This window comes from Rhineura floridana, chromosome 6 (assembly GCF_030035675.1).
Source record: "Rhineura floridana isolate rRhiFlo1 chromosome 6, rRhiFlo1.hap2, whole genome shotgun sequence".
Classification (NCBI taxonomy): domain Eukaryota; kingdom Metazoa; phylum Chordata; class Lepidosauria; order Squamata; family Rhineuridae; genus Rhineura; species Rhineura floridana.
In genome coordinates this window covers 9,012,157-9,039,711 of record NC_084485.1, presented here as the reverse complement: position 1 = coordinate 9,039,711, position 27,555 = coordinate 9,012,157, and the positions used below count along the sequence as shown (strand labels likewise).

Below are 27,555 nucleotides of genomic sequence, written 5' to 3'. Positions count from 1 at the left end.
GCTCTTTGAAACAGCAATATTGAAAGGGTGGGGGAACTGCTGCAAACAGCACTGTAAAGTGCTTTAAGACAGCCCCTGTGCTGTCATGTTCAGACTGTCTTAAAGCATTATTGTATTGATGTATTATGATGTGTTGTTATATTCATGTTTTTCTAAGCCGCCTTGAGGGCCTTTTGGCCATAAGGTGGGGTATGTATGTATGTATGTATATATAAATAAATAAATAAAGCTCTTTGAAGTAGTTCCCTCCCTTCAAAGATCACTCCGGGGCAGAAATGTTGCTTCAAAGAGTGCTACAAAACAAGTGCATATTTCTTCATTGCTGCGGAATAGAACAGTCCCTGTCACAGCCGATGTCAGTAAGCAGACATTGGCTCTGGCAGGGACTTCTCTGTCATGCAACAAAGAACAAGAAGAAAGGTTTGCAAGCAAACCTGGTTGTTGTTTTTGAAAGCTTGACACACGCTGATCCTTTTTGGAGGTTGAAGGGATCTGCGCAGGGAGGGTTTTCCAAGAAAGTTCCACCCATCAGCTGCCATTACCTGTGGAAAATGACCTCAGGTATCCAAATTGGGCCACCGGTGGGCCAAGATTGGCCCATGTGCCAGAGGTGCCCCAACTCCGATTAAGACATGATGAAGATGAAGGATTAAGGATTTGGAGGGAGCTGACACAAGTGGTAGACAGTCCCTGAATGAGGAAGGGGTTATACTGCTAATTGTAGCTAAATGACAAATTACCCATCTGATGTAAACAAGCTTGCAGATAAACCAACACTGCACCTTCCTAAAACATAGTTCTGTGACCAAAGATGTATCACTGAACACTAAAGTCAGGATCATTCAGACCATGGTATTTCCAATCTCTATGTATGGATGTGAAAGTTGGACAGTAGAGGATAAGAGAAAAATCAACTCATTTGAAATGTAGTGTTGGAGGAGAGCTTTGCAGATACCATGGACTGAGAAAAAGACAAATAATTGAGTTTTAGAACAAATTAAACCAGAACTATCACTAGAAGCTAATATGATGAAACTGAGGTTATCATACTTTGGACACATAATGAGAAGACATGATTCACTAGAAAATATGATAGTGTTGGGAAAACAGAAGGGAGTAGAAAAAGAGGAAGGCCAAACAAGAGATGGATTGATTCCCTAAAGGAAGCCACAGACCTGACCTTACAAGATCTGAACAGGGTGGTTCATGACAGATGCTCTTGGAGGCCGCTGATTCATAGGGTCACCATAAGTCGTAGTCGACTTGGAGGCACGTAACAACAGTTCTGTGACTTTCAATCTCTACTTTCAGGAAACCTTTTCCAAATTAAGTCATATAAGTCCAGTGCATTAAAGGGTTCTGTATTTTATTTACTTTATATCTTCCCTTTCCATTAGTAGCACTCAAGACTGCTAACAGCATTCATAATAAATAAGAAAAACCTATTCTAGGTACACACAAGATAAGGTAACAGTAGCCTGTGGCACTCAAGATCATCCCTCACAGTTGGCCATGCTGGCTAGGGCTGATGGGAGATGGTGCATTGGTTTCCAGACTTATGGAGCCTTACCATTGCCCTGCGTGAACTGCAAATACACCCAACAGTATCCTGAAGCTGCACATTGCATGGGAAGATGGGCAACAGTTGGTAAGCTGCTTTTCAGAGAAACTGGCGTGGTACTTCTAAGCTTTTCAAAGCTTCCAAGGAATCCCAGGGTTTCCAAAACATAAATTGAAAACTACTGACATAATACAAAGATGTTTTCTGTCACTGAAATTTTTTTGGAATCTTGTTCCATAAGCTGGCCATATGAATTAGCTGGCAAAATTTGAACTATGTGCTATGAAACATTTTGAATACTACCACTGTTTTAACACTTTTAGCACCTGCCATATATTTCTCTCGCTATAAATGGAAAAACATCCAATTGTGACCATTTCCCCCCCCAGCTTTTCTCTTTTGGTTATTTTAGTTGCTACTTTAAAAAAAGGGGGGGGGGAGAGAGAGAGAGAGATGTATATTATAGCATCGATTTACAAGTGACACTTGTTAATCACATCTGTTTGCTGCTTCTGTTAGCAGAAGGTAAACTTGGCTATCTAATTACCTTAGTTCTGTTAGTCTCTGTTCCCTCCCTTTCCTTCAAAAAACAGAACAAAACACTGCTTTAAATTCATGTACATATAGTGTCCAAGCTCCGCCTTTTACTAGTGGTGGAGCAGACCTTGAACCTGTAGTTCTGCTGGAAAACGCACATACTTACATGATGTAATATATTACTAGTCTTGACACACCTTTACCTAACTCATCAAATCCAGTGGTGCCATTTAGATTGGCACAGCTATCTGCATCTGATTCCAGCATTGAAGAGGCTGTGTAGAAGTGCCAGCTGGAGAGGTTGGGGGAAGGCCCCCCTCCAACAGTTGGCAATCAACAGATGGTTATTTCTGAGGAGCATTTATATCTCTTAACTAGCCCACTGATTCTGTATACTGAGTACTTCGATACTTTATGTGTTTACTTTTTTGCTGGCATTGCAGGTCTTGGTGTCAGGCTTTCCTCAGTTGTACAGTGTAAAGTTTCTTAATATTCTGTGCTCTGTCATGTATGTCTAACTTAAATTCTGCAAATAATTGAAAATCAATTGCTACACATATTTCACTTCTATGAATAGTAGTGTCATGTGTGCCCAGCATCTTGTATTACAGTGCCTTCAACACAAAAATGTATAGTATCTGCTGCTGTGAATGTGACAGATTTTCCCTATGAGATTATTCAGCAGCAGTCCCAGAACTCTGTGAATTAAACCAGAAAAATAAGACTTTTCGTATCATAATATATTATTTTTGTGGGCTATGTTCAAGTTTGTCTTAAAGCATGTTGTTTTTATGCTACTTCCCCTGACAGCAGTGATGCTATTTATGTCTGTCTTAAACATGTTAGTGATGATTAAAGTCCCATGTGTGCATGGGTCTTCGACCGTTGTCTGTAGCAGAGCTCCATAAATACATAGGGCCCTTTCCCAATTACATAGCTGCACATGAGACAACTGGTATGACAATAAGAGAAAAATAATCACTTTTTGATGTGTCTCACACTTTCCCCGTTCCTTATCCCCCCCCCCACTGGTGACCTAATATTCCATTTAAATTGCTGTCAAATTTTAAATGTAGGTGGTATTTGGGGTTGCATCCAGGTGATGGAAGGCTCTTTTAACCAGTGTGGGCATCTATACGTTGTAAGGCAGAAGATGCTTTTTGCTGCCCATTTCCCTCTATAGCCCCCTGTGCCCCCAGATTCTGCTCCAGAGGACTGGGGAATCTTTCAGTACAGTGTGGGAGGTGATGCAGAGAGCTGAAGGAGAAAGAAGGAATTTGTAGAAACAACTTCCCCCTTCCTGCTTGTAAAGCCTCTGCTGGATCAAAGAGCCTTCCAGCATTGGAGGGGCACAGGTGGATAACCCTTTGGATTTATTAGATACATTTTAAACTTCATTTTACAATTGTGTTTTCAAAGCAGGTATTTTAAACAATCTTCATTTGGTTAAGGTGTTGGACTACGACCTGGGAGACCAGGGTTTGAATCCCCACACAGCCATGAAGCTCACTGGGTGACCTTGGGCCAGTCACTGCCTCTCAGCCTCAGAGGGAGGCAATGGTAAACCCCCTCTGAATACCGCCTACCATGAAAACCCTATTCACAGGGTCGCCATAAGTCAGGATTGACTTGAAGGCAGTCCATTTCCATTACTACATGTCAAGGTACATATGTAATTTTTGTATCATGGTCCATATAAGAAATAAGATGTTTGAAGATCATTATTAGTATGATTTTACATTGTGATTTTTCAAAAGCTTTGAGAGAACTTTCAGAAAACATTTACAGATGGAAACGTCTTGAATGTTACCGAAAGCTTCAAAGCAATGGCAATAAATTAATCATATACAATAGCAAAGCCTTGTATCTTTTGAAATATGCTCTCATTTTTGTGCTGCCTTGTTTTCTTTTTCCTGTTTTGACTTTCTTTAGTGACCATTATGCTGCTGTGTGATATAATTCCCACCACACTTTTGGGTGGGGAGGCTATTTAAAACAATCAATGGGCCTGGAATCTCTGTGCCGCTTCGTTTCCTCCCACTGACAGAAGATTAAGCTACAACTGTTCATTCTCTGCCTTTTGTAAAACCACCGGCTGGTGCTAATTCATGTGGGTGAGACTCGTTTCCTGTGTTCCCCAGGGCCTGGCACCAACTTGAATCATTCAAGGGGTGAATGTGATGGCAAAGTGGAAGCACGAACTCCTCTGCTGCCTTCATCACACCTTGCCATTCAGAGCCCCCCTACCATCATCGCCTGTTCTGGTGATATTTCACCAGAAACTGTGAAGAGAATGATACCTTCAACTCAGGTAAGATTATAGTTAACTGGGGTAATGCCTTAACATGCTAGTTGTCAGACATGTTACAGGTTTAAAACTTGCACCTGAAATTGTGTTCTGATGGTCAATTTGCAATTCTTAATGTATCTAAAAATTCAGAATTATTCAAATTTGTACCAGGCGTAGGTTTATTTGTATTGCTCATGATGTTATAGCCCTTTTTACCTTTTCTGCTCCATGCAATTATGTCAAAGTACAAAAAATGCACACAGTAATTTGTTCCTTCCATCTCAAACAGCAATATGTTCACATAAATGTGTCATGTGAATCTGGTGGGAACGCATTTAATGGCTTTGACCTTTGGATCCCTTCCAGCCTTATGATATGATCTGAACACTTTCCTGAACTATTTTAAGGGAACATAATACAGCCAGTGTGGCCTAGTGGTTAGAATGTTGGACCAAGATCTGGGAGACCAGGGTTTGAATCCCCACTCAGCCATGAAGCTCACTGGGTGACCTTGGGCCAGTCACTGCCTCTCACCTAACCTACCTCACAGGGTTGTTGTGGGGATTAAATTAGGAGGGGAAGAACCATGTATGCCACCTTGAACTCCTTGGAGAGGAGGTGGGATATAAATGCAATAAACAAAACAAAATAAAATATATTGCTCTGTACTAGAAAAAATCCTTTAGATGTCAAGCAGTCAGAATCAAGCATGTGTAGGAGCCTGTACAGAACTGAGATATTCTTAAGTGCTTGTATTCAGCATTCAGAAACCTGGATGTTCATTACTCTAAATATGGAAGAGCATGGCAGAAATTATTTTCCTTGCTGTAAATGTTTCTGGTCTTGTAAAATATAGCATATAATACTTGTTTTAAAAAGATTGGTTAAACATCTGGCTCCCTGATTTACAAAAAAAAGAAACAAAGCCATTTCATTGCAGACATATTGGTGAAAGTGTTCAGTGGTGTTCTACTCCACCTCAAATTCTGCAAGACCTGACTAGATCATCTGTTAGGCATCACAGGAAAGGACCATCATGGATGCAAAGTAATACGTTGCAAATAACTTGAATATATACAGTAATTTCTTCTTTATAAATTAGGACTTCCAAAATGTAGTTTTTTTGGGAAAAGGAAACAGGGGGGAAACAGTTTGCACGGTATTTTTGGAAATAATACAATTTAACTGTTGGGAACTAGGGATAAAAAATCATTGGTATAAAAACTGAGTGTAGAGATGTCTTTATTGTACAAGGCAAGTGTGCAGGGCATCTGATAGCTCATTTGTATATTTGATAGGAGCAGCAGGAGAAGAAGGTATGAATGACATGCATTTCCCCTTCCTGTCCTTCTGGGTCTCACATCATGGGGGGAGATCAAGAGCCAGTGTCGTGTATCACTTAAGAGTGTCAGATTAGGGAGCCCCAGGTTCAAATCTCCACTGAGCCATGAAGTTCACTGGGTGACCTATCTGGGTCATTATCTCTCAGCCTAACCTTTGTCAAATCACAGAATCATAGGCACCATCTTAAGGAAATGTGGGATATAAATAAAATAGAGGGGGGGGGGAAGTAACCATTTCCGCTAGGTGGTGGTAGTACTTAAGATAAGCATTCATCTTTTATGTCCGTCTATTTAGTGTAAAGGGAGATTTCAGGGCTGCTTCAAATGTTATGATTTTCCTACACTGAATGCCTTCCATGGAATTGTAGTGTGCAATGTTCTTTCATAACACATAAAAACCTACTTGCTGATTTCATAGTCTTTCCTACATGGAAGTGCTCCCCAACTACATGTGAAATATGTGTGAAGCTCTCCTTTCTGTACAGGAGCTACTGAGCAAAGATTTTTGAGATTGTAAAGTGAGCAAATCTACCGATATTTACCATTCCTATTAGCAGTTTAGATATATTTTGGCAATAGATTTTGAGCTTACCGTTAGGTGACCACATAAAAAATAGATTGGAGTAACTAAGCATTTGTAGTAAAAACTTGCAGGAAGAACAGCCCTACCGCCAGATTCAGGGCCCTATCGGTGGAAGAGATATTTGATGTTATGGTCTGAGAAAAGTCCAATACATAAAAGTACTCATGAGTGTTCATTAACATAATTGCACTTTTCCTTTGCAGGTCACCTATGATGGAGTTCTAACAGTGTGGCAGTTAGATAGCTCTGACACAGGTAAATAGAAAGAAGAAAGCTTGAGCATTAATGATTTCAAATATAAAAATAAAATAATAACTTTTTGTGCATTCCCATTTTAGATATGAACACGCCACAGTCTGAAGATATGGGCGTTGGCCATGAGGCCTTGTTCTTGCATTCTCCTGTCCCCAAGAGGCTGAGCTGTGCTTTCTGCAGAAAATTTTTTGAATGTGTGGAAAAGCTGAAGGAACACATTCATGAACATACTTTCCCCATGATTGTCCCTTTTGATGTAATTAACTATTCTAGACCAGTGCTGGCTGGCCTTTCTGAGCACATATCTCCAGGTCAGTTTGCCCGTTTCCAGTGTCCAAAGTGTCCTGCAAGCTTCACACTAAAATCAAACATGGATCGACATGAAAAAACAATCCACTTCAACTGGAAGAAGATGCAGTGCCCGCACTGCCTGAAACTGTTCCGAGACAAGACAGACTTAAACCGGCATCTTATGTCTGTGCACTCCAGTGAACGTGCATTCTTGTGTCTTTTTTGTGGCAAGGGTTTTGGTACCCAGAAAAACCTCACTACTCATATGAAAGTTTGTTATCTGGGTTCTACGCAACCAATAGCTGAAGACCTTCTGAATCGTATTGATCAAAATCAGGAATCTGATGATGAGTAAGAAAGCTGTTGGGCAGTGGAGAGAGTGAGATTTAAACTGTTAGAAGCTTATTTCTTAGCAGCTAGACTGAGTAGCTCATTCTGCTTTGCCAGCAGTCTCAGTGCTCAGTACAGTGTGAATGCTGATCAGGGGTTAGGTAATGAAAGAGAGGTGTAATCCTCTTCATCTCTAGGTTCTATGGCCAGGATTCAAAGACATAAAGCTAGAAGAGGCTTCAGACTTCAAGAACAAAAATAATTCTATTATTCAGTGATAATAACTTACGACAAAACATCAAGGAAACATTTTTGTAGTCTTGTTTACAGACAGCATCCAAACCTAGTAGAGTTCTGTCTAAATAGGAGTGTGTTCTGGTTGGACAGTCATTTCTAGATTTTAACTGTAGGTTCAAAGGATCAAAAAGTTCATTAATTATTTTATATGCACATTATTTATTAAAAACATTTCTATACTACCGCGCACATTACCTCAATGTGGTATACAGCAATATTGCCATGTATATAAAAAAATATGGGGAGAAAATGCAACTGGAAGACTAGGACAGAGTTGAACTTATAATGTACTTAGATCCAGCACAAACAAAGATCTGGGAGCACAAATGTGGTAGAACATCTGCTTTGCATGCAGAAGGTCCCAGGTTCAATCCCTGGCATCTCTAGGTAGGGCTGGGAGAGACCCTTGCCTTTAACACTGGAGAGTTGCTACCAGTTAGTGTAAAAAATACTGAGCTAGATGGACCAAAGGTCTGACAATATAAGCCAGCTTCCTATGTTTTTTAAAAGACACCTCAGTGTCATTTATGCAGGCAGTGCACTCACCTAAGCTCAGAAGGGTTCCATAGTATGGGCACCACTGCAGAAAAGGCTCTCCCTCTAGTGGGCCACTAAGCATCCTTCCATAGGCTGTGCCACAACCAGGAGGGCCTTATCTGGTTGTAATGATAATGTACAGTAGTGGTGAGGAACCTCTAACCTGTGGGCCAAATTTGGCCCACGAAGCTGTTTTCCCAAGGGGCAGGTAGAAATGCAGCTGGGTTGGCTGCATGACCAAGTTCCCCATGAGGAACTCGACCGCTCACACCCATCAGCTGCTCGGCTGGATCAGCTGCACAGCCAGATTTGCCATTGTTTTAACACAATGACACAGTCAATCCCTGCAGAAAGCAGCTTTGCCAGTCCTATGCTTTGTGCTTGGGAAGCACTGAACACATTGCTGGCACCCCTGTGCGCTGCAGAGCACCCCCCTTACCAGCTGGCTTTGGAAGAACTGTGCAAGGGACTGTGATAGGTTAGAGGTGATTGGGTTGTCATCCTTCCTCCTCACCTGTCAAAGTTGGCCCACTGGGATGGGGACAGATAAGGATCTGGCCCACTGGGCCAAAAAGGTTTCCCACCCCTGATGTATTGCCGTAGGTGATCCTTCAGGCATCCTGGCCCCAAGTAGCTTAGGTCATTCTAGGTCAGTACTAAAACCTTAAAATGACTTGGCAGCTTATTGGCTGACAGTGCAACTCCTTTGCAAGTGGTATAATATGCACCCAATAGGGTGCCCCAGTAAGCAGCCTATTGGCTGCATTTTGCACGAATTGTAGCTTCTGAACTAGAGTTAAGAGCAGCCCTGCTTAGTGTGTTACCGTATAAGATAGTGATGGATCTGTCAATTAAAGATGTTTTGGTACATTTGCTGTAAAGCAACCATGTACTTTGCTCACTCGGGGTAAGTAATGTGACAAAATGTGCCAAAAAGCACTGTGCTCTGTTAATGCAGAATTTTGGTGACTGCATGCAAGGCTTTTTTGACCCTGTAAGTCAGACTAGAAGGGAGAGAACCCAAGCCATAGACATAACTGTTCAGTTATATCCTGTGTTTAGCTTGATTTTGTAACTTGCAGGGTGTCAGCAAATGAGTGTAATGCTCAGTGGTGTGTAAAAACCTGTTCTCTGCTTGAGTATTAGCTTACTGACTTTGTTTCGATCAATTGTAGAAGTCTCTCTACCCTTAGTTTTGGTTTTTGGCATGCTGCTGTTGTTACTTGTTTTACTTTTTGTTTTTTATTGTTTTTGTAAAAATTTCCTCAAACCCTAATAAAAACAGTTTAAAAGGATGTTTCCCATCCCAAACTTGCCCCTCCCTTGGATGAAGCCATCAACTTGGATCCAGCTTCCTGTCATCCCATAGGGAGTGTCTTCTTCCATCCTGCTGCTCAAGGAGAATAGAAGTTTACAGATAATTTAAAAACCAAATCTCCATTGTTTGCAGAAGTTGTTTAGCATATGCCTGTAAAATAATGAGCAAAAATATGCCATATGTGCAGAGAAACTTCTGTGGTTGGTAGAACTGACTCTGTAAGTTAGTTTCACCCATCTGAGGCTTCAGGTGGAAACTGACCACCATGGATTTGTGTTGCTAAAGGTAAAGGTGTCCCCGCACTTGAAGTGCGAGTCGTTTCCGACTCTTAGGGTGACGTCTTGCGACGTTTACTAGGCAGACCGTATATATGGGGTGGGATTGCCAGTTCCTTCCCCAGCCTTTCTTTACCCCCCAGCATATGCCGGGTACTCATTTTACTGACCACGGATGGATGGAAGGCTGAGTGGACCTCGACCCCTTTTACCGGAGATTCTACTTCCTCCTTTCGTTGGAATCAAACTCCGGCCATGAGCAGAGCTTCAGCTGCGTTACCGCGGCTTACCACTCTGTGCTACTGATACTTATAATTAGTTTTTACAATTTGATAAATTTGGTGCAAACTGCAGTCTTTTGTTCTGGGCAAAGACTACCTTGAATCCTCAGGCAGCATATTCTCCCCCTGCCATTTTGCTCCCCTTCTGAGGGAAGCTCCGAAGGTAGTAAGGGAGAGGGCCTTTTCAGTTGTGGCTCCCCATCTGTGGAATGTGCTCCCCAGTGAGATCCACATGGCATTTTCATTGGTGATGAAAATAAAGACTTATCTTTTTGCCCAGGCTTTTGATGGACTAGGATGATACTGTTTGTTATTAGTGTGCTGCCAAAACTTCCTCTTTGATAGGAGGTATCTGTTTTTAACAGTGTGGGAAGTTGCTTACCAAGTTGCTTGGAGACATTCAAGTAGCAAGTGACTAGCAAATCAAATAAATAATAATAATAATGAATAGCCAAAACCTTCTGAACTCTGTTGCCATCTCTTTATTGACTATTTATTGACTAGTAAAATTTTGTGTTTGGGAAGCATGTGTATACAAGCACTTTGGGGAGAAGGGTGGGATATAAATTTAATAATATTTAATAATAATATTTATCTTCTTCCTATTTGCACAACTAGCCTGCCATTTTACAGTCTGGCAACTGGTGAATAATTTACTTTGCTCTTTAACAAACAGTAGGTGAAGAAAGAAGAAAGCACAGCAGGACAGACAAAGATCAGCACATAGGAACTGAGGCAGAAAGGAAAACTCTAAGCCTTTGAAGGAATGGCTTTTCTTTTTTCTTTCCCCCCCTTTTATTATTGTTTGCTAGCAAAGAGGCAGCAGACAGGTGTTGAGGCCAAAACATAATGGTTGTCCATGAAAGGCTTTGCCTAGAACAAAAGACTGCAAGTTGCACCAAGCATAGAACCTTTCAGAAGGTATCAAATATCGTCTAGTTTACCCTCCTGCCAATGCAGGAAACCCATAAGTACTGCGTCCCTGATAGGTGACCAGTCGGCCTCTTCATACTGGATTATGACCCCTAATAGTGGCATCTTTTCCCCATCTTTTTTAAGCATTAAGCTTGAAGAATTGAACTGTGAAATTTAGAAGCTAGCTCACTTTTCACTGTTCCTAATAAAGGTATTATGATCCATGGAAGGATTCTGGATTAACACTACTTTGTTATGTTAGTATCTATATATGTGTAAAATCATACTGTGCCTATTCATAATTAACCAAGTACTTGTAATCACTAGCTATCCTACTTCCTTTTAAAAACTAGAAACCAAAGCAATTGTTTGACTTGATGTCCTGATTATGAAAAATATTCAGTTTACAGCAGATAATTTATTGATGGATTTGTTGATTCATGCTTGATGTTGGGTGTGTACATTTCAATCGGGTATATAGGGTGAATTTTTAGGATGTGTATATAACTGCAGAGATTACTCTGATGGAAAGGATTAGCTAGGGCAGGCAGAGGTCAAGTGCATGTAACTTGAGAACACCACCATCCCCTCAGTCTGTTCTTCAGGTTTCTGTTGTGCCCCTGAGATTATAAAAAGAAAAGTGCTGGGCCTATCTTGCAGCAGCAAATCCAGTGCTTTCCTCGGGCATGCATGAAGTACAGTAACTTAGTGAACATTACTGCTCCTTTATCCATTATAATTGCTATATATTTAAAAACATTGTAATATTTAGCTTTAGAGTGGTCTTGATTGTGCAAATCCAATTTAATTTATTAGGGCTGTGCTATTACACCATCCTGAGGATAAAGTAGGCTGTTTTTGTTATGGAAATATGTATGCAGAGATCCTCAGCGGTCTGAGCTGCGTGTGTGCCAGTGTGTGTATTTACTTAAGTAGCAGGCTCTTACCCTGCATTTAGATCACTGAGACTGAAGACTTAGTAAAGTAAGAAAAGTTACTTTATTTATAGAAATATATAGTAGATAGGAAAGGCATGCCTAGTTCTAACTAAGTTGGAGGGGCAACACCCACACTTGCGTATTACCCTCATGGCTCAGGAGAGAGAGCAAAGACAAAGATGTCTCCTTTCTCCTTGGACAGTGCAAGAAAAAGACAAGGGAAGGAGGAGCAGGTCAGCTTCCCTGACCATATCAGTTTACAACAGGAGGAAGTTATGTAGAGAAGAGCACAGGTAAAGATAGGCAAGCCTATCCAGCTGGAGGACCCTAACTCTATCTTCCTTCTGAAATACATTCAAAATAACCCAGACAGGAGTTGCTTTTGCCCCACTTCCAACAGTTTTAACCCAGAGTGGTCATCATGTTGACAGTGAAGTAAAAGTTTTATTATTACTAGTAGTAAGAAACTTATGTGAGTAGTAAGGCAGGCTGCAATCCTATCCCACTTACCTGGAAATAAGCTCCAGTCTGATTTACTTCTGAATATACATGCTTAGGATTGTGCTAGAAGTTGTGACAAAGCTTCAAATTATTTTGCTACAATTTTTCTACCAAAGAGGTTTTCTATTTTTTAACAAAGTAAAGCCATACAAAGTACAAAAACAATACTTGAACTCATAATAAGACTTTATGTTTTGATTACCAGAATATTTTTTAAATACAACAGCAAACATTTTGTATAAATGAATGTATTTGCAAAGTAAATGGTTTCTAAAACTTGTTGAAGGTGTACAGCACTGCTTGCAAATACATGTTCATTATCATGGTGCTGTTTGTTTTTTTTACAAAGTGTTGCTCTATCATTTTGTCCTTGGTGGCACTGATAATGTCTCTTGTAATGCAGCTGGGATGCAGTGCAAAAGCATCTTCTCCAACATAAACCCAGTGGAAGGTATTATTTTCCTTTCACCAGGGCTTGCAAAGGTAACCATCAATAAAAGACAGACATTATGGAAAAAGTTCTTAATGTCTCCCTCAGGTTTGGGGCAAGCCAGATTTCTTCCTTGTCAGTTTGAAAAACAAATACGTACATACCAGCAAATCAGTGCTGCTTCACCTGTGAGCCTTGCATTTCCTCCCTTCCACCCCAATGGTACAGGCAGGCCACCCACTTTTATTTTTTCAAAGTATTACGTGCCAAGGGCACCAACCAGTCAGTGCTGTTTACAGATGGCTTCTGCAAATCTGCAGAACCAGGTGCTGATGTTTTTTTAGCGCTTTACCCTAAATAAGGAAAGTTATGTTTTGGACTGAACACAGTGAGAGCACTTTAGAATCACGTTCATGGCTCAGAAAATGTTATTTCTGTCTTCACCCTCCTGTGTCATTAGCAATCCCTTGTAGACTCTAGGTGCTGCTACCCTTTCTTCCTGTTGTGTGGTAATATTATTTTAGGTAAAATATTTTGGATATTTTAATTGTGTTTATTAAACAAAAGGGATGCTATAAATGTCTGTACTGTAGCACCTTTACTAAACAATTAAATGCTTCCAGGTATGTATGTTTTCAGTACGGTGAAACTTGGAAGTAAGCTTGGATGAATGTAATTTCTAGTGGTGCTCTATTTTACAGAGCTAGTAATATGTGCATATTTGGAGAGGGTATTATCTTTAATAAAATTTTAACTGAAAGATGTATTGACTTTTGTCTCTCCTTGACCAATGAAATGCCACAAGGGAATTATAAATAATCCAAATCTTTAAGCAAAATACCAGTACACAATAAAGAATTCTAGTTTGCTGGAGCTGAACATTGCATTGATGTAACCAGGATGATGTAATTGCTTAATCCTCACAAGGTCCAATTTGGCTTTCACAAATGTACATTGATATATTGTATGATTGGTTTTGTTTCACAGTGCATAATTTCCCATGTTTTATAGAGAAGAAACAAACTGGGTTTATAAATAAATAAACACAGCAAACTGATTTTTCTTCCCTCGATTCTGCTGTGCTGTCTTGCAGAAAAAATATGTTTTGGGCTCTAAGTTGTAGGTTAAGGCTGCAATCCTATACACACTTACCTGGGAGTAAGCTTCGTCCAACATTACTTCTTAGTAGACAGGTATAGGATTGCACTGTAGCCATGTCTATTAATAATGCCCATTGGAATGATAGCCACTTGAAATGCAACTGCGTGCCAGCAGCTGCAAAATATCAAGCTGTTTAGGTGAAGTGCAACTTTCCATGTAATGCAATGCCTTGTTTATTCTTTTATTTTCTGTGAGCCACCCAAATAACATATACATACAAATGTAGTAAATAAATACATAAAAAGAGTGGGTTTGTCTGGCTTGTGATACATTTCCCCCACGTTTAGGATAACTCTACAGGGCTAGACAATGTGGTGCCCCTCAGATGTTGTCAGACTCCCATCAGCCTCACCCAGCATGGCCAATGGTTAGGGATGATAGAAGCTGTAGTACAGCAATGTCTGAAGGTTCACAGTTCCCCATCCCTGCTCTGCAGCATTAAACCAGCCATAGGAGGAGTTGCAGTCTGGCCAGGCTCATGTCTGTGGCACATGGAGGCCATGAGCAGTAAGTAGCAAAAGGAGGAACTGTCTTCAAAGTTCCAACATGATTATATCCTAGAAATGTTTAAAAAATAGCTTCAGCTGTCTTGGACTGTACAAACTTAAGCTACAAGTAAACAATCGGTTTGAGAGGTGTAGTCATTCACTCATGCGTGGTGTGTTCGTTCACTCACTACTTTTGACCTACTATCATACCTGGTCAAACAGTCTTTGCAGGCTTGTTGAAGGACTACAAAAACCTGAAAAGCGTATGAATGGAGATCATAATGGGATGAGATACAGCACTGGCAATCATAGCGCTATTATACACTAGTTTTTGTTCTCAGTTGTCATAACGAGAAATTAACTATTAAATGACTGGTTTTTGATTTGTAAAGTTGCTTTCAGTGGTTGAATTGTTTTGAAAACAGCATTGAAAATGAACTACAGGCTTTATTTAACCCTAGGTGACCATACCTGAATGGCTTATAGCTTGCTTGTTTTGTCTACACTTTGTAGTAGTTGGTTTATGTTGAACCTGTGGAATACAAACCGTTTTGTTTGTGTAGCCCATTGCTAATTATCAAGCAGCTGGAAGATCAGTTCTCTTTCAAACTGGAGAGGGTTATCACAAATAAACTGCTATAACTTGATCTTATTTGCTGGTCGCTACTTTATAAGAATTAATTATTTCACTGGGATTTGGATGTTAAGAAGAGAGATTGTGTTCCCCACAGAGGCTGTAGTCAAAATGTTTTTCATACATGCTTGATGCCAAAACAGCAATGAATCTTTTAAGCCTTAAGTAAGAGCAGGCTAAGAATTAAAATGTAAACAGATTAACTAAACTTGCTTACAGAATTATAAATATTTAAATTTGTTAATTTAGACTCTGTGATGACAGGCATTCAGGTGTGATAACACCTTACATGTAATTGTAAGCAGCCTTTCAAACTGTGCTTGCTTGCAGTACTGCTTGATGAAAGAATACAATAATCTTATTAATTTGGTTCCCTCTGGTATGGCATGGGGGGCCCTGCTTTTATGAAAACTTACTCAACTGTGGGCTGCAGGTTAGTGGCTCCCAGTGTATATAAATTAAATAAATAAATAAAATATAGGGGAACAGCTGCAGCACTGGGGGATTGGAGAAGACCTGCCCTGGGAGTGAGTACCCCTGAGCATCTGGGTGCTTGCTTGCTCACTCCTCTGGGTTGCTCTCTCTCAAGACTGCTGAGGTCCCTGGTAAGGGCTGCAAAGACTGGGACTTCCTGCCTGACCCTGAATCCAAAGAGAGGCTGCAGTTAATCTTGCAGCCTCTTGCATCAGCTCTTGGCTGGGTCAGGAGCATAAAAGCCTGGCTGTCCTTGGGTGGCGGTTCTGCTGGCCATGGGATTGCCCCTTGGGGAGCCCCTTAGGGAGCCTGAGGGTGAGGGTGCTACCCCCTTCCATTTTTCTTTTAGACCAATCTAGAGGAGATTGGTAGTGGGGAGAGCGTATGGCGCATGTGTAGTTCCTGTGCAGGGTGAGAGCCTGTGCGGTGAACTGAACGATAGGAGAAAGTCGCCAGATGCCTTCAGAGTGAGAGTCTGCAACTGGCAGAAGACTGGCTCTCCCTGGGTGGGAGACGGGAAGGGGTGTAGATGTGCCCTGTGTGAAAGATACTGAGTGGGTTTGACTGTTCCCAATTCTTTCAGAGGCCTACTGGGATAACTGGTTCAGGCAGGTTTTGTTGGTGGGCTCTTGTTGGGCCCATATTAGGTGTTTAGGAGGAGTCTTAGTAGGGACATGGGAGATACAACCCCAATTCCAGTGATCATGGGCAGAGGGAGGTATAGCCATGGGAAGGTAGTGAACTACCATAGAAGATGAGGGCAAAGCTATCTATGCATTGTTCCTTGCTCCCACTCACTCATGGAGGGTTCCTTGTTGCTCATCTGCTGTGCCCACTGGCCTGTGTGTTGTTGTTTAACGCCAGATCGGTACATAATAAGACCACACTCATCCATGATTCAATCATGGATGAAGATGCCAATTTGGTGTGCATTACCGAGACCTGGGTGGGTGAGCTCGGAAGAGTTGATCTGACCCAGCTTTGCCCACCTGGATATTCAGTGCAACACCAGCACAGGCTGCAGAGATGGGGGGGGGGCGGAATTGCTGTGGTCTACAGAACTTAAATCTCTGTCACCACTCTGTCTTGGAGCTGACTGTGAGGGCCTGCACTTGGTGTCGGGCCAAGAAGACAGTAAACTACGGTTGCTGCTGGTGTACTATCCCCCTTGCTGCCCGGCAGCTTCTCTGACTGAGCTGGTGGAGACTGTCTCAACTGTGGTGTTGGAGGAGCCCTGAATGATAGGCCTGGGTGATTTCAATATCAGTGCTGAGGCTGCTTCTAGTGTTCCAGCTTGGGACTTCATGGCCATCATGATGGCCATAGGGCTGTCTCAAGTTGTCACCAGCCTGACGCATAGGGCAGGCCACACCCTTGACTTGGTTTTGCTCCAGATGGAGGAAGAGGTGATCTTGAGATGGGGGTGGTGGTGGATGTCACCCCATTGTCATGGTCAGACCACTTCCTGGTGAAGTTTAGACTTATGGCTCCAATCCTCTCCTGCAGAGTGATGGACAGATTAAGATGGTCCACCCCCCGGAGACTAATGGAATCCACAGGATTCCTGAATGCCCTGGGGGAGTTCCCAGTAGATAGAGCAGGTGACCCTGTTGAGGCCCTTGTCATGCTGTGGAACAGCGAGAAGCATTGGGCTCTTGACAGGGTGGCCCCTGAGCACCCTTTGCAGCATTGTGGAGCATTGGTACACTAGTGAGCTCAGGGCAATGAAACAGGCTGGATGATGTTAGAGTGCAAGTGGCAAAAGAAGTGCTATGAGGCTGATTGGGCACAAGTAAAACATAACCATGCCTACTTTGTGGCGGTGAGGGCGGCGAAAAGGCCCACTTCTCTGCCACCATCGCATGGTACCATCATGCGAGTAGCCATCCAGTGGAGCTTTTGTGTATTGTCAGGGGTCTGTTGACATCAACTCCAGGAAATGGAGTTTTAGACCCTTCGGAGGCCCACTGTGAATTGTTTGCAAGGCACTTTCTTTTTTTCTTTTTTTCTTTTTTTTTTTCTTTGAGGGTAAAGTTGCTCGCCTCAGTAGCAGTCTTGCTCTGTAGCCCATCCGCATCTACTGTGGTGTCCATTGCAACATCTGCTGCAACTCCTTGTCATCAGTTTCAGTTGATGTGGCCTGATGACATGGACAAGGTGCTTGCAAAGGAGTCTGACCGAGTGGATCCAAGGTGTGGTCAACGTGTCGTTGCAGGAGGGAGTGGTTCCAGCCACCCTGAAAGAGGTGGTGATCTGACCGCTCGTGATAAAGCCCACCCTGGACCCATTGGTTTACGACAACTACTGCCCAGTCACAAATACCCCTTTATTAGGAAAGGTGATTGAGAGGGTTGTGGTGCAGCAATTGCAAGTGCTCTTGGACGAAACATTATCTTGACCCATTCCAATCTGGGTTCAGGCCTGGTTATGGGACTGAATTAGCCTTGGTCGCCCTGATGAATGACCTTTATCGGGAGAAGGACAGGGGAAGTGTGATCTTGTTATTCTCTCGTCGGCTTTGGATACCATGGACCGTGGTATCTTTCTGGGCTGACTTGGTGAGCTGGATATCAGAGGCACTGTTTTACAATGGTTCTGATCCTATCTCCAGGATTGTTTCCAGAAAATAGCATTGGGTGATTGTCTTTCGCCCCCTTCGCAGTTGTGCTGTGAGATACTGCAGGGTACCATCTTGTGCCCCATGGTGTTTAACATCTATATGAAGCCCTTGGGAATGGTCATCAGGAGATTTGGGGCAAGGTGTCAGCAGTACGCTGATGATACCCAGCCCCAGTTCTCTGTAACATCTGAATTGGGAGAGGCCATGCAAGCCCTGGACCTCTGCCTGGACTCGGTGGTGGGCTGGATGAGGGCCAATAAACTGAGTCTGAATCCTAGCAAGATGGAGGCGCTGTGGGTTGGTGGTTCCCGAGTTCAGATAATTGGTCAGTTGCCTGCTTTGGATGGGGCCGTACTCCCTCTGAAAGAGCAGATCCTTAGTCTGGGGGTGTTCTTGGATTCATATTTGTTGCTAGAGGCCCAGGTGGCCTCCGTGGCTAGGAGTGCCTTTTACCAGCTTTGGCTAGTTAGACAGCTGTGGCTGTTTCTGGACCTTGATAGCCTGACCACTGTTGTCTATCCACTGGTAACCTCCAGGCTGGATTACTGTGATGTGCTCTATGTGGGGATGCCCTTGAGGTTGGTCTGGAAGCTGCAGCTGGCGCAAAATGCAGCAGTGTGATCGCTCACTGGGGCAGGATATCGCCAACATGTCAACCCACTGCTGAAAGAATTGTACTGGCTACCTATTAGCTATTGTTTAATCTATACACAGAACATATCATACGGAAAGCAGGATTGGACCAAGATGAAGGAGATGTGAAAATTGGAGGGAAAAATATCAATAATTTAAGATATGCAGACGATACCATACTACTAGCAGAAACCAGTAATGATTTGAAACGAATGCTGATGAAAGTTAAAGAGGAAAGCACAAAAGCAGGACTACAGCTGAATGTCAAAAAGACTAAAGTAAAGAAAACAGTGATGGAAACAGAAGATTTATGTAACTTTAAAGTTGACAATGAGGACATTGAACTTATCAAGGATTATCAATACCTCGGCACAGTCATTAACCAAAATGGAGACAATAGTCAAGAAATCAGAAGAAGGCTAGGATTGGGGAGGGCCGCTATGAGAGAACTAGAAAAGGACCTCAAATGCAAAGTCAGGATCATTCAAGACCATGGTATTCCTGATCTCTATGTATGGGGGTTGGACTTGGTGGCCTTAAAGGCCCCTTCCACTATACTATGATGTGAAGGTTGGACAGTGAAAAAAGCAGATAAGAGAAAAATCAACTCATTTGAAATGTGGTGTTGGAGGAGAACGTTGCACATACCATGGACTGCGAAAAAGACAAATAATTGGGTGTTAGAACAAATTAAACCAGAACTGTCACTAGAAGCCAAAATGATGAAACTGAGGTTATCATACTTTGGACACATCATGAGAAGACATGATTCAATAGAAAAGACCATAATGCTGGGAAAAATAGAGGGGAGTAGAAAAAGAGGAAGGCCAAACAAGAGATGGATTGATTCCATAAAGGAAGCCACAGACCTGAACTTACAAGATCTGAACAGGGTGGTTCACAACAGATGCTCTTGAAGGTCACTGATTCATAGGGTCGCCATAAGTCGTGATTGACTTGAAGACACATAACAACAACAAACCTATTAGCTACCAGGCTACATTCATAGTTCTAGTTTTGGTGTGCAAAGCCCTACAGTTTGGGACCAGAATATCTGAAAGACCATCTTACCCCTTATGCACCCAGCAGATCACTGCACTCTGGAGGTGAGAGCCTCCTTCAGATACCATCTTATCAGGCGGTCCATTCTGCACAATATAGGAAGTGAACATTTGGTGGTGTGGCACCGACACATTGGAATTCCCTCCCCTTAAATATTAGACAGGCACCATCTCTGTTATCTTTTTGGCGTCTACTGATGACCTTCCTCTTTCAACAAGCCTTTTAAGCAGAGGCCCTATCCCAGTCTGCATCTGTGTTGGAATTGCTTTTTAAGTTGTTTTTTAACTTTTTTTTTTAAGATGTCTTTAAAACTTTTTAAAAAATGTTTTTAAAGATGTTTTATTTTAATATGTTTTTAAGGATGTTTTTGTTGTAATATATTACAAAGTCTTCTTTTTATAATGGCTTAAAGTGTTTTTAGTGCTTTTGTTTGTTGCCCTGGGCTCCTACTGGGAGGAAAGGCGGGAATTAAGAAAAATCAATCTACTTCAGAAAGGAAGTATATGATGATTCAAGTTAGTTGGGATTTAATAGTGGTCTTCCGGATTAAGTCATGAGTTAGGATGATTTAATATGTGATATTTTAAGAGAAATGATCACAGAGGAGGATGGATAACCACTAATTTAGATATAAAGTACCATGGTACCTTAAAGACTGATACATTTATTACAACATAAACCTATGTCATAACACAGTTTTTAGTCTTTAAGGTCTTTATTTTGCTGTAACAGATTTACATGGCTACCCCTCTGGAAGTTGTCAATTTAAATAGATGATCACCTTTCAGTAAATAAGATTCAAGCTGCCGTTTTCACCTATTTAGCTAGGACATATTCCTCTTCCAGTCTCTTTGGAGGGGGAAGCATTTACCCAGCTGCTCTGTACCTTCTGCTGGTAAATTAGACCCTAGGGCTCTTGTTACTGCAGTCTCCCTAGACCTAGAGTCTATCTGAGTGCTCATCTCCCCTAAAAGCATGACAACAGGAAGGAGACTACTGTCCAAAAAATTATGTGAAATTTTCATCCAAAATACTCCGTCACAAATGGGAGTACTACAATCTTTTATAGATTAGAGTATGTGGTTGGGATCGTGAGCAATGTCCTATATAGAAGAGTAATTTAACTCAAGATTTTGTATATTATACTGCTGGTATGTTCTTTCAGTTTGCAACAGTTAACAATGATTTAAAGATGGCTGCTAGTTATGTATTTATTTATTTATTTATTTTGATTAACATGCATTTCTGTTTTGAAAGGTTAATGGCAATGTTACCACGCAGGCATCATTTCACTCTTGGGGTAGTGCAGGATTGTAAAATGAGGTCCTAGCATCCAGTTCTTGGTGTGTTGCATTTATGGTTCACTGACTCACAGCGAGTTATTTCTAGCCTTATTCTAAGCATTGGGCCATTGTTGCTGAGCGATCTCTGCCTGAACGTTGGGCACCTACCTGTATATAGGACAAGTAACAGACGATACACTTTAGCAGATTGTTACTTCTTTTTCTTGGTGTCTCCTCACATCTTCGAGACACTGATATTCTTCAGTTACAACACAGTGTTTAACAGTGCAACCTGAAATAATCCCTTTCTGATAAAGATGCTTCATTTTTCAGCACTGACACAGTGATTATGGGTCTGCGACCATTAAGAAGTTGTTGCAGCAGCTTAAATCAATATATGTGTTTGTACAGAATTTCAGACCTTGAGAGCGTTCTGCCCTAATAGGAAACCTTTGCTGTTGAGAAAATTTTGCTAATTTCCACTAACTGGTGTTCGCACACAGCATGGCAGAAGATTCTTGGGTGATATGCTTGCTTTATGCAGGGAACTGGCTGGGCTGACTAGGCTTCACCATAGCCCAGCATGGACTGAGAGTGCAACCTATGCTGGAACACACCCAGTATTCTTCCATGGTTGTATGTTCCAGGAGAAGATCAGTAATGTAGGTCAAGATTTATTTAGTTTTCAGGGAAATTCAGCTGCCACTATTGGCATTTATTCATATTAAAATATCTGTACTGCATCTCCCTAAATTAGTGTAAACCATTTCAAGCCTACAGTTTTCTCACTGGGGAATCTTGGAAGCTTATTGCAATTTCCAAAATATTGTGTTACAAACCTGTGAAGAAGTTTAAATATGATAATTGTGAGAGCAGTGCTCTAGTGAGCCTTTATGTAGTAGGATATCTCACCCACTACGCTGCAGAGTGTAGTTTGGCAGTCTGCCTTGATAGGAGTTGGCCAACTTTCCATGAAGGGAGAAGAGATCTTCAATCAGTGTTGTTTATAAAGCGTGTATGTCTTTTCTCTATAAAGTCACTTGAGTAATCCAAAGTAGTGTACACACACACACACACACACACACACAAACCAGTTAAGGCATCAAACCCAAACTTCTTTGCTGTCTTCCATCCCCTCTGTCATCATGCTCTATTCCATTTGGAACACGTTTTATCATTGTAATGGTTTTATCTGTTTTTATAATTTTGTATTTTGTTGTGGTAGCCCACCCTGGGATCTTGTGGTATAAGGATGGGCAAGAAATCTTTTAAATAAATAAATGTCTACTTCTAGTTAAAGATGAGTCTGTAACCTTAAAAGATGAATGGAAAGCAGTGCTGTGTGATTTTGTACCCTTTAGTGTTCCCTCCTGCAGTGCAATTAGGGGGTTGTAGCAAAAGTAGTGCGAAGAACTGCTGCAAAGGAAATTTCTGAAGCTTTGCCCAGGATATCCTTGATTCCCGTTAGCACAGAGCTTCTCTCAGAGGTGATCAGTTGGCTAAGCAGTCGGCTGTCAGCTGAAGAACAGGAATATGCAAGAGTTGTAACCTGCATTGTACTGTCATTTTCTTCCAGTAAACGAATTCACAGTGATTAGAAAGAAGTTCAAATGCCCCTACTGCAGTTTCTCAGCCATGCATCAGTGCATCCTGAAGAGGCACATGCGATCCCACACTGGAGAAAGGCCTTACCCTTGTGAAATTTGTGGGAAGAAGTTCACCCGCCGGGAACACATGAAACGGCATACCTTGGTAAGTTTGGGTCCTGTGGAGTTGCTCTGAAGGGTCAAGATATCGTGCTGGTTGAATATTAAAACTGAGCAGATTTTCCCATCTTCTAGAGACACATTGGCTATTGTGGTGTCTAGTCATGTTAATGTTTTCATAAACTGCTGTCTGACCCAAATTTCCCTTGGACTTAAGTCTGTATTTCTGATTACAAAGATAAGGGTCCCTTTGATGGAGATGGTCTTTAAACCCTTTTGACACATTTTGGTAGTAGGACTGAAAGATAAGCATGTACTTGAGTAACTGAGCTTTTGACTGTGAAGGGAAAGTGCCTGCTTCCTCAGCTACTGCCTCTTTCGAGCTGTGTGGTGTAGCCCTGGGGTTAAAAATGTACATCAGGCAGTACATTTTGCGGATGGCCTGCCTTCCCCCCCCCCGCTGCCTCCTTAAAATGGCTTTATTTTCCCTTTTGAGGGGTAAATGTGTTGTATAGTCAGCTGATATGCTAGTGTCTGTCTATGGCAGGTGCAAATGCTGCATCTCAGTTTGCCAAATGATGGCATTTATAGACGAGATGGGCAGCTAGCCTGTACTGCTGAAACAGCAGTGTTGAAGGGGCTTCTATCATCTGTTGCCATAGTACCCAAACCCCACTGCCTTCTCCTTCCTTCTGTGAATACTTGTCCATTCGGATGAGTGCCCAGCCATCTGGTCATGGGACTGGTCGCTCCCTGAGATGTCCCTAGATTTGTATCCTTTGGGGTGGGTTAGTCAAACACCTTTCAGTAGCCCCGGAGCTCCATCCAACTTCACTCACATGCTTCAAGGCCTGTCTTCTTTATCAGATGCAAACACCTTATTTTACTAAGTGAATTTCAGGTCCGTCTTTATGCCTAAAATTACAGGGAGTACAAACAGTATTTTGTTGCTACTTGTGGTTGGGGAGGTCTGCACAAGGAACAAAGGTGAAGCATTTGGAAAGCTACGTTTGTGTCCTTTCAAATTATACAACAGGATATTTTATTTAATTTTTATTCTCCTTTGCCTCTGGGGCTCAGGGCAGATAATAGCTATTACATTTGAAAATAAAATACAATTAAATTAAAAGGAGCTCCCTTAGTTTAACCCTAGACACTAAATCCTAGCTCAGAACAAATATTAATATGGCACTAACCAGGCCTCCCCTTTTCAGCCACTTTTGGTAATATGCATCTGCCCACCTTATTGGGTCTGGGAGTGTTGACCACATGACTTTAAGGAGGCACAAAAACTCAAAATTTGACCAAAAGTGAGGTTCTACCTTTTTGAATTTTTGTTATGAACTGTCTGGTGTTAAAATCATGCCAAACTAATCTTATCTCATTTTTTGATCGGGTAACCTCCCTTGTAGACTGTGGGAATGCTGTGGACATAATATATCTCGACTTCAGCAAAGCTTTTGACAAAGTGCCCCGTGATATTCTGATTAGCAAGCTAGCTTAATGTGGGGTAGATGGAACAACTTTCAGGTGGATCCAGAGTTGGCCACAAAATCATACTCAAAGAGTGCTTCTCAATAGTTCCTTGTCAAACTGGGGGGAGGTAACAAGGGGGGTACCTCAGGGCTCAGTCCTGGGCCCAGTGCTCTTCAACATTTTCATTAATGACTTGGATGAGGAGGTGCAGGAAATGCTTATCAAATTTGCAGATGATACAAAATTGGGAGGGATAACTAATACCTTGGAAGACAGAAACAAAATTCAAAGTGATCTTGATAGAGTGGAGCATTGGGCTGAAAACAACAGAATGAAATTTAACAGGGATAAGTGCAAACTTCTACACCTAGGAAAAAGAAACCAAATGCACATTTAAAAAGTGGGGGGCCCTTGCTCAGCAATCCTACATGGGAGAAGGATCTTGGAATTGTTGAACACAACCTGAATATGAGCCAACAGTGCAATGTGGCTGCAAAAAAAGCTATTTTAGGCTGCATTAACAGAAGTATAGTTTCCAAATCATGTGTATTGGTTTCCCCCTATTCGGCACTGGTTAGGTGTCATCTTGAGTACTGGATGCAGACAAACTGGAATGGGTTCAGAGGAGGGCAACGAAGATGATCAGGGGACTGGAAACAAAGCCTTATGAGGAAAGACCGAAAGAACTGGGCATGTTCAGACTTGAGAAGACTGGGGGGAGATATGATAGCACTCTTCAAGTACTTGAAAGGTTGTCACACAGAGGAGGGCCAGGATTTCTTTTTGATCATCCCAGAGTGCAGGACACAGAGTATGGGCTCAAGTTGCAGGAAGCCAGATTTCAGCTGAACGTCAGGAAAAGCAGAGTGGCATGACAATGGAATCAATTACCTAGGGAGGTGGTGAGCTCTCCAACACTGGAGGCTTTCAAGAGGCAGCTGGACAGCCACCTGTCGGGAATGCTTTGTTGAATTCCTACATTGAGCAGGGGGTTGGACTTCATGGCCTTATAGGCCCCTTCCAACTCTATGATTCTATGAAACAGAGAACACATTAGCCATCCTAGTCTATATAAGGATAACTAAGAATGAAACATAGCTAGTGAAACCTATAGCCCTGTTTTAAAGCAATACAGTGGCGTGTTCTGCTTTTATGCTTTCAAGGTTTCCTGCATCCATTCCTGATTGTTGGCATAAGAAAATAAGCTTGAACAAAACAGAAAATGCTGCATCGAAAAAAACTTCAGTGTTTGGTGCTATGTGATCTAGCTGCTACGCACCATAATATATCTCACCTGCTGATCTACCTGCCTTTGTCTTTTTCCCTACTCCACTCATCAAGGTTCACAGCAAAGACAAAAAATACGTCTGCAAAGTGTGCAACAGAGTGTTCATGTCTGCAGCCAGTGTGGGGATTAAGCATGGTTCCCGCCGCCATGGCATTTGCACAGATTGTTCTGGCCAAAGCATAGCCAGCCACTTGGATGCAAGCGGAGGAGATGGCTCACCAGATGAATTGTATGGCCCAGAAGGCCCATATATGGAAGACCCTGATGACCTCAAGGGAGAAGTAGATGAAGACATAGGGGGTGATGACGACATAAAATGGAAAGATGACATAGAAATTTCACAAGATGAAGAGATTTTGGAAGATGACAAAGAAGACATGGACTCTCCACAGGAGAATGAAAACTCTGGGGTAACTGACAAGGATTTCACTTGGATTTCTTAGGGTTTTTTGTTCTTCTTGGTCAGTTTGGGATGGGGTAGGGAAGAGGAACGTTCTGCTGGGAAAGCTCAAGTGGCGTTTATGTTCCTGTGTACAAAAATGTCTTGTGTGTGGAGGATTTTTTGAAGAGCAAACAAGCTCTTTATCTGTCCCATCCAGATACTGTACTGGTAAACATTTCCCCTGATGGTACCACTTCCTTATCCGTTGCCCTTCCTGTGGTCCTGAAAAACTTGTCCTTGTCTTTCAGTGGGAGCCAACCAGATTGTATTCAGGCAGCATGGAGTTTCCTCCCTTAATGTTTCTCTACTGTCAGTTTGAAAACTGGAGGACTCTTACTTCTTGAACAGTAATTATGAAAACATTTAAAAATAACTCTGCTCCAGCAGCAAGGGACTTCATAGCAAGCTTACAAATGGTAAACAAGCAGTGTAAATGTTGAGGACCTCCCCTTTAATAATGCAACTCTTTCAATAAGCCAGAGATATCAATAGCCTTTCAGGTCTGTAGCCTTTACTAGAAATGGGATTCTTGCCCTCAAATCAGTTGATTAAATGATTCAGTGGCTCACTGGCACTTGTAACAAAGATACCTTCCTCCAAGGCTTGATTTGGGATGTTGCATGATGCAGGAATATATACTGCAAAAGTGCCCCCTTGTGTCCAAGTCATGTAAATGCACTTTTCTTCTAATGTGACTGTCTTTTGATCAATGATATATGCAATTTTTGAATTAGGCACTCTGGCAGTGTGAGGAATCAAGGTACCACTTTCTTTGCCACGTTCTGCTGAGCTCTGTTAGGATGCATCCATGTGGGGTTTTGGTCAGGTCTCAGATGCAGTAATTTCCCACAGCAACTGGGCCAATTCCTGCTGTTGCACACACCAGAGCTATAAGGCAAGGTGAAGCGCCTGACAGACGTCTGGGTGCCATGAAAGGCAACAGAGTGGGAGACATAAGATCTGCTCCATATGGCACAATGAACCAAGATGTTGTTCTGTGCCAGCCTCATTTGAAATTAAGAGGAACTGCACAAGAGGTCATGAGTACGTCATGTTAATTTGTGGGAGGGAATGGTCTGTTTGATTTCTCAGGTTTTCAAATGTCTTTGGCAGGCCCAAGAGAATCCTCCAATGACCTTAGTATTCTCTCCTTTGGGTTCTGATTCTGTGCTTCAAGTTTAGTGCTAGGCTGTTTGTCTTGGGTATTTTTATGCCCTTAAATCTGGAGAAGCAAACTCTGTATTTAAGTAATCAAGCAGATCTTCCATATCTTATTTACCATCTCTGACACAGAGAAGTGTTTTGGATCATGATCCTAAGAACTGATAGGTGATATACTTTATGGTTGATTAATACTGCAGTTCTGGGGCAGCCTTAAACAGTAAACTGTCCTGTATGCCTGTACACTTTACCTCTGCTTCTTGTGCTGGGGATGGGGGTGGGGAATCGAAAACCTTGGTGTTCTTTGCCATAGAACAGATTTTTATATAGAATATCATGTGTGCTACAGATTACGCTTGAAACCTGCCACAAGAATCAACCTTCAGAACCAGGGAATTGAATATTAAAAGGTGCTATTTTTTGTGTGCAGTAAGGACAGCAGGCT

The 27,555-nt window shown here is 42.0% G+C and overlaps 1 protein-coding gene across 6 annotated transcripts in view; it reads left to right on the top strand.

Moving 5' to 3' along the window:
- The window catches only part of ZBTB46 (zinc finger and BTB domain containing 46), an 86,123-nt gene extending 58,770 nt beyond the window's left edge, over positions 1–27,353 (top strand). For 4 of the 6 annotated variants that reach the window (XM_061630948.1, XM_061630951.1, XM_061630946.1 and 1 more), the window contains 4 exons: positions 4,240–4,409; positions 6,518–6,569; positions 6,653–7,211; positions 22,614–22,726. In XM_061630948.1, coding sequence (XP_061486932.1) covers positions 4,240–4,409; positions 6,518–6,569; positions 6,653–7,211; positions 22,614–22,635 — 803 coding nt within the window. In that variant the 3' untranslated portion in view covers positions 22,636–22,726. Of the gene's footprint in view, positions 1–4,239; positions 4,410–6,517; positions 6,570–6,652; positions 13,409–22,613; positions 22,790–25,560 lie in introns of those variants that run through there. The other 2 variants (XM_061630949.1, XM_061630950.1) reach the window with 2 other exon arrangements.
- The last annotated feature ends 202 nt before the right edge of the window (positions 27,354–27,555 follow it).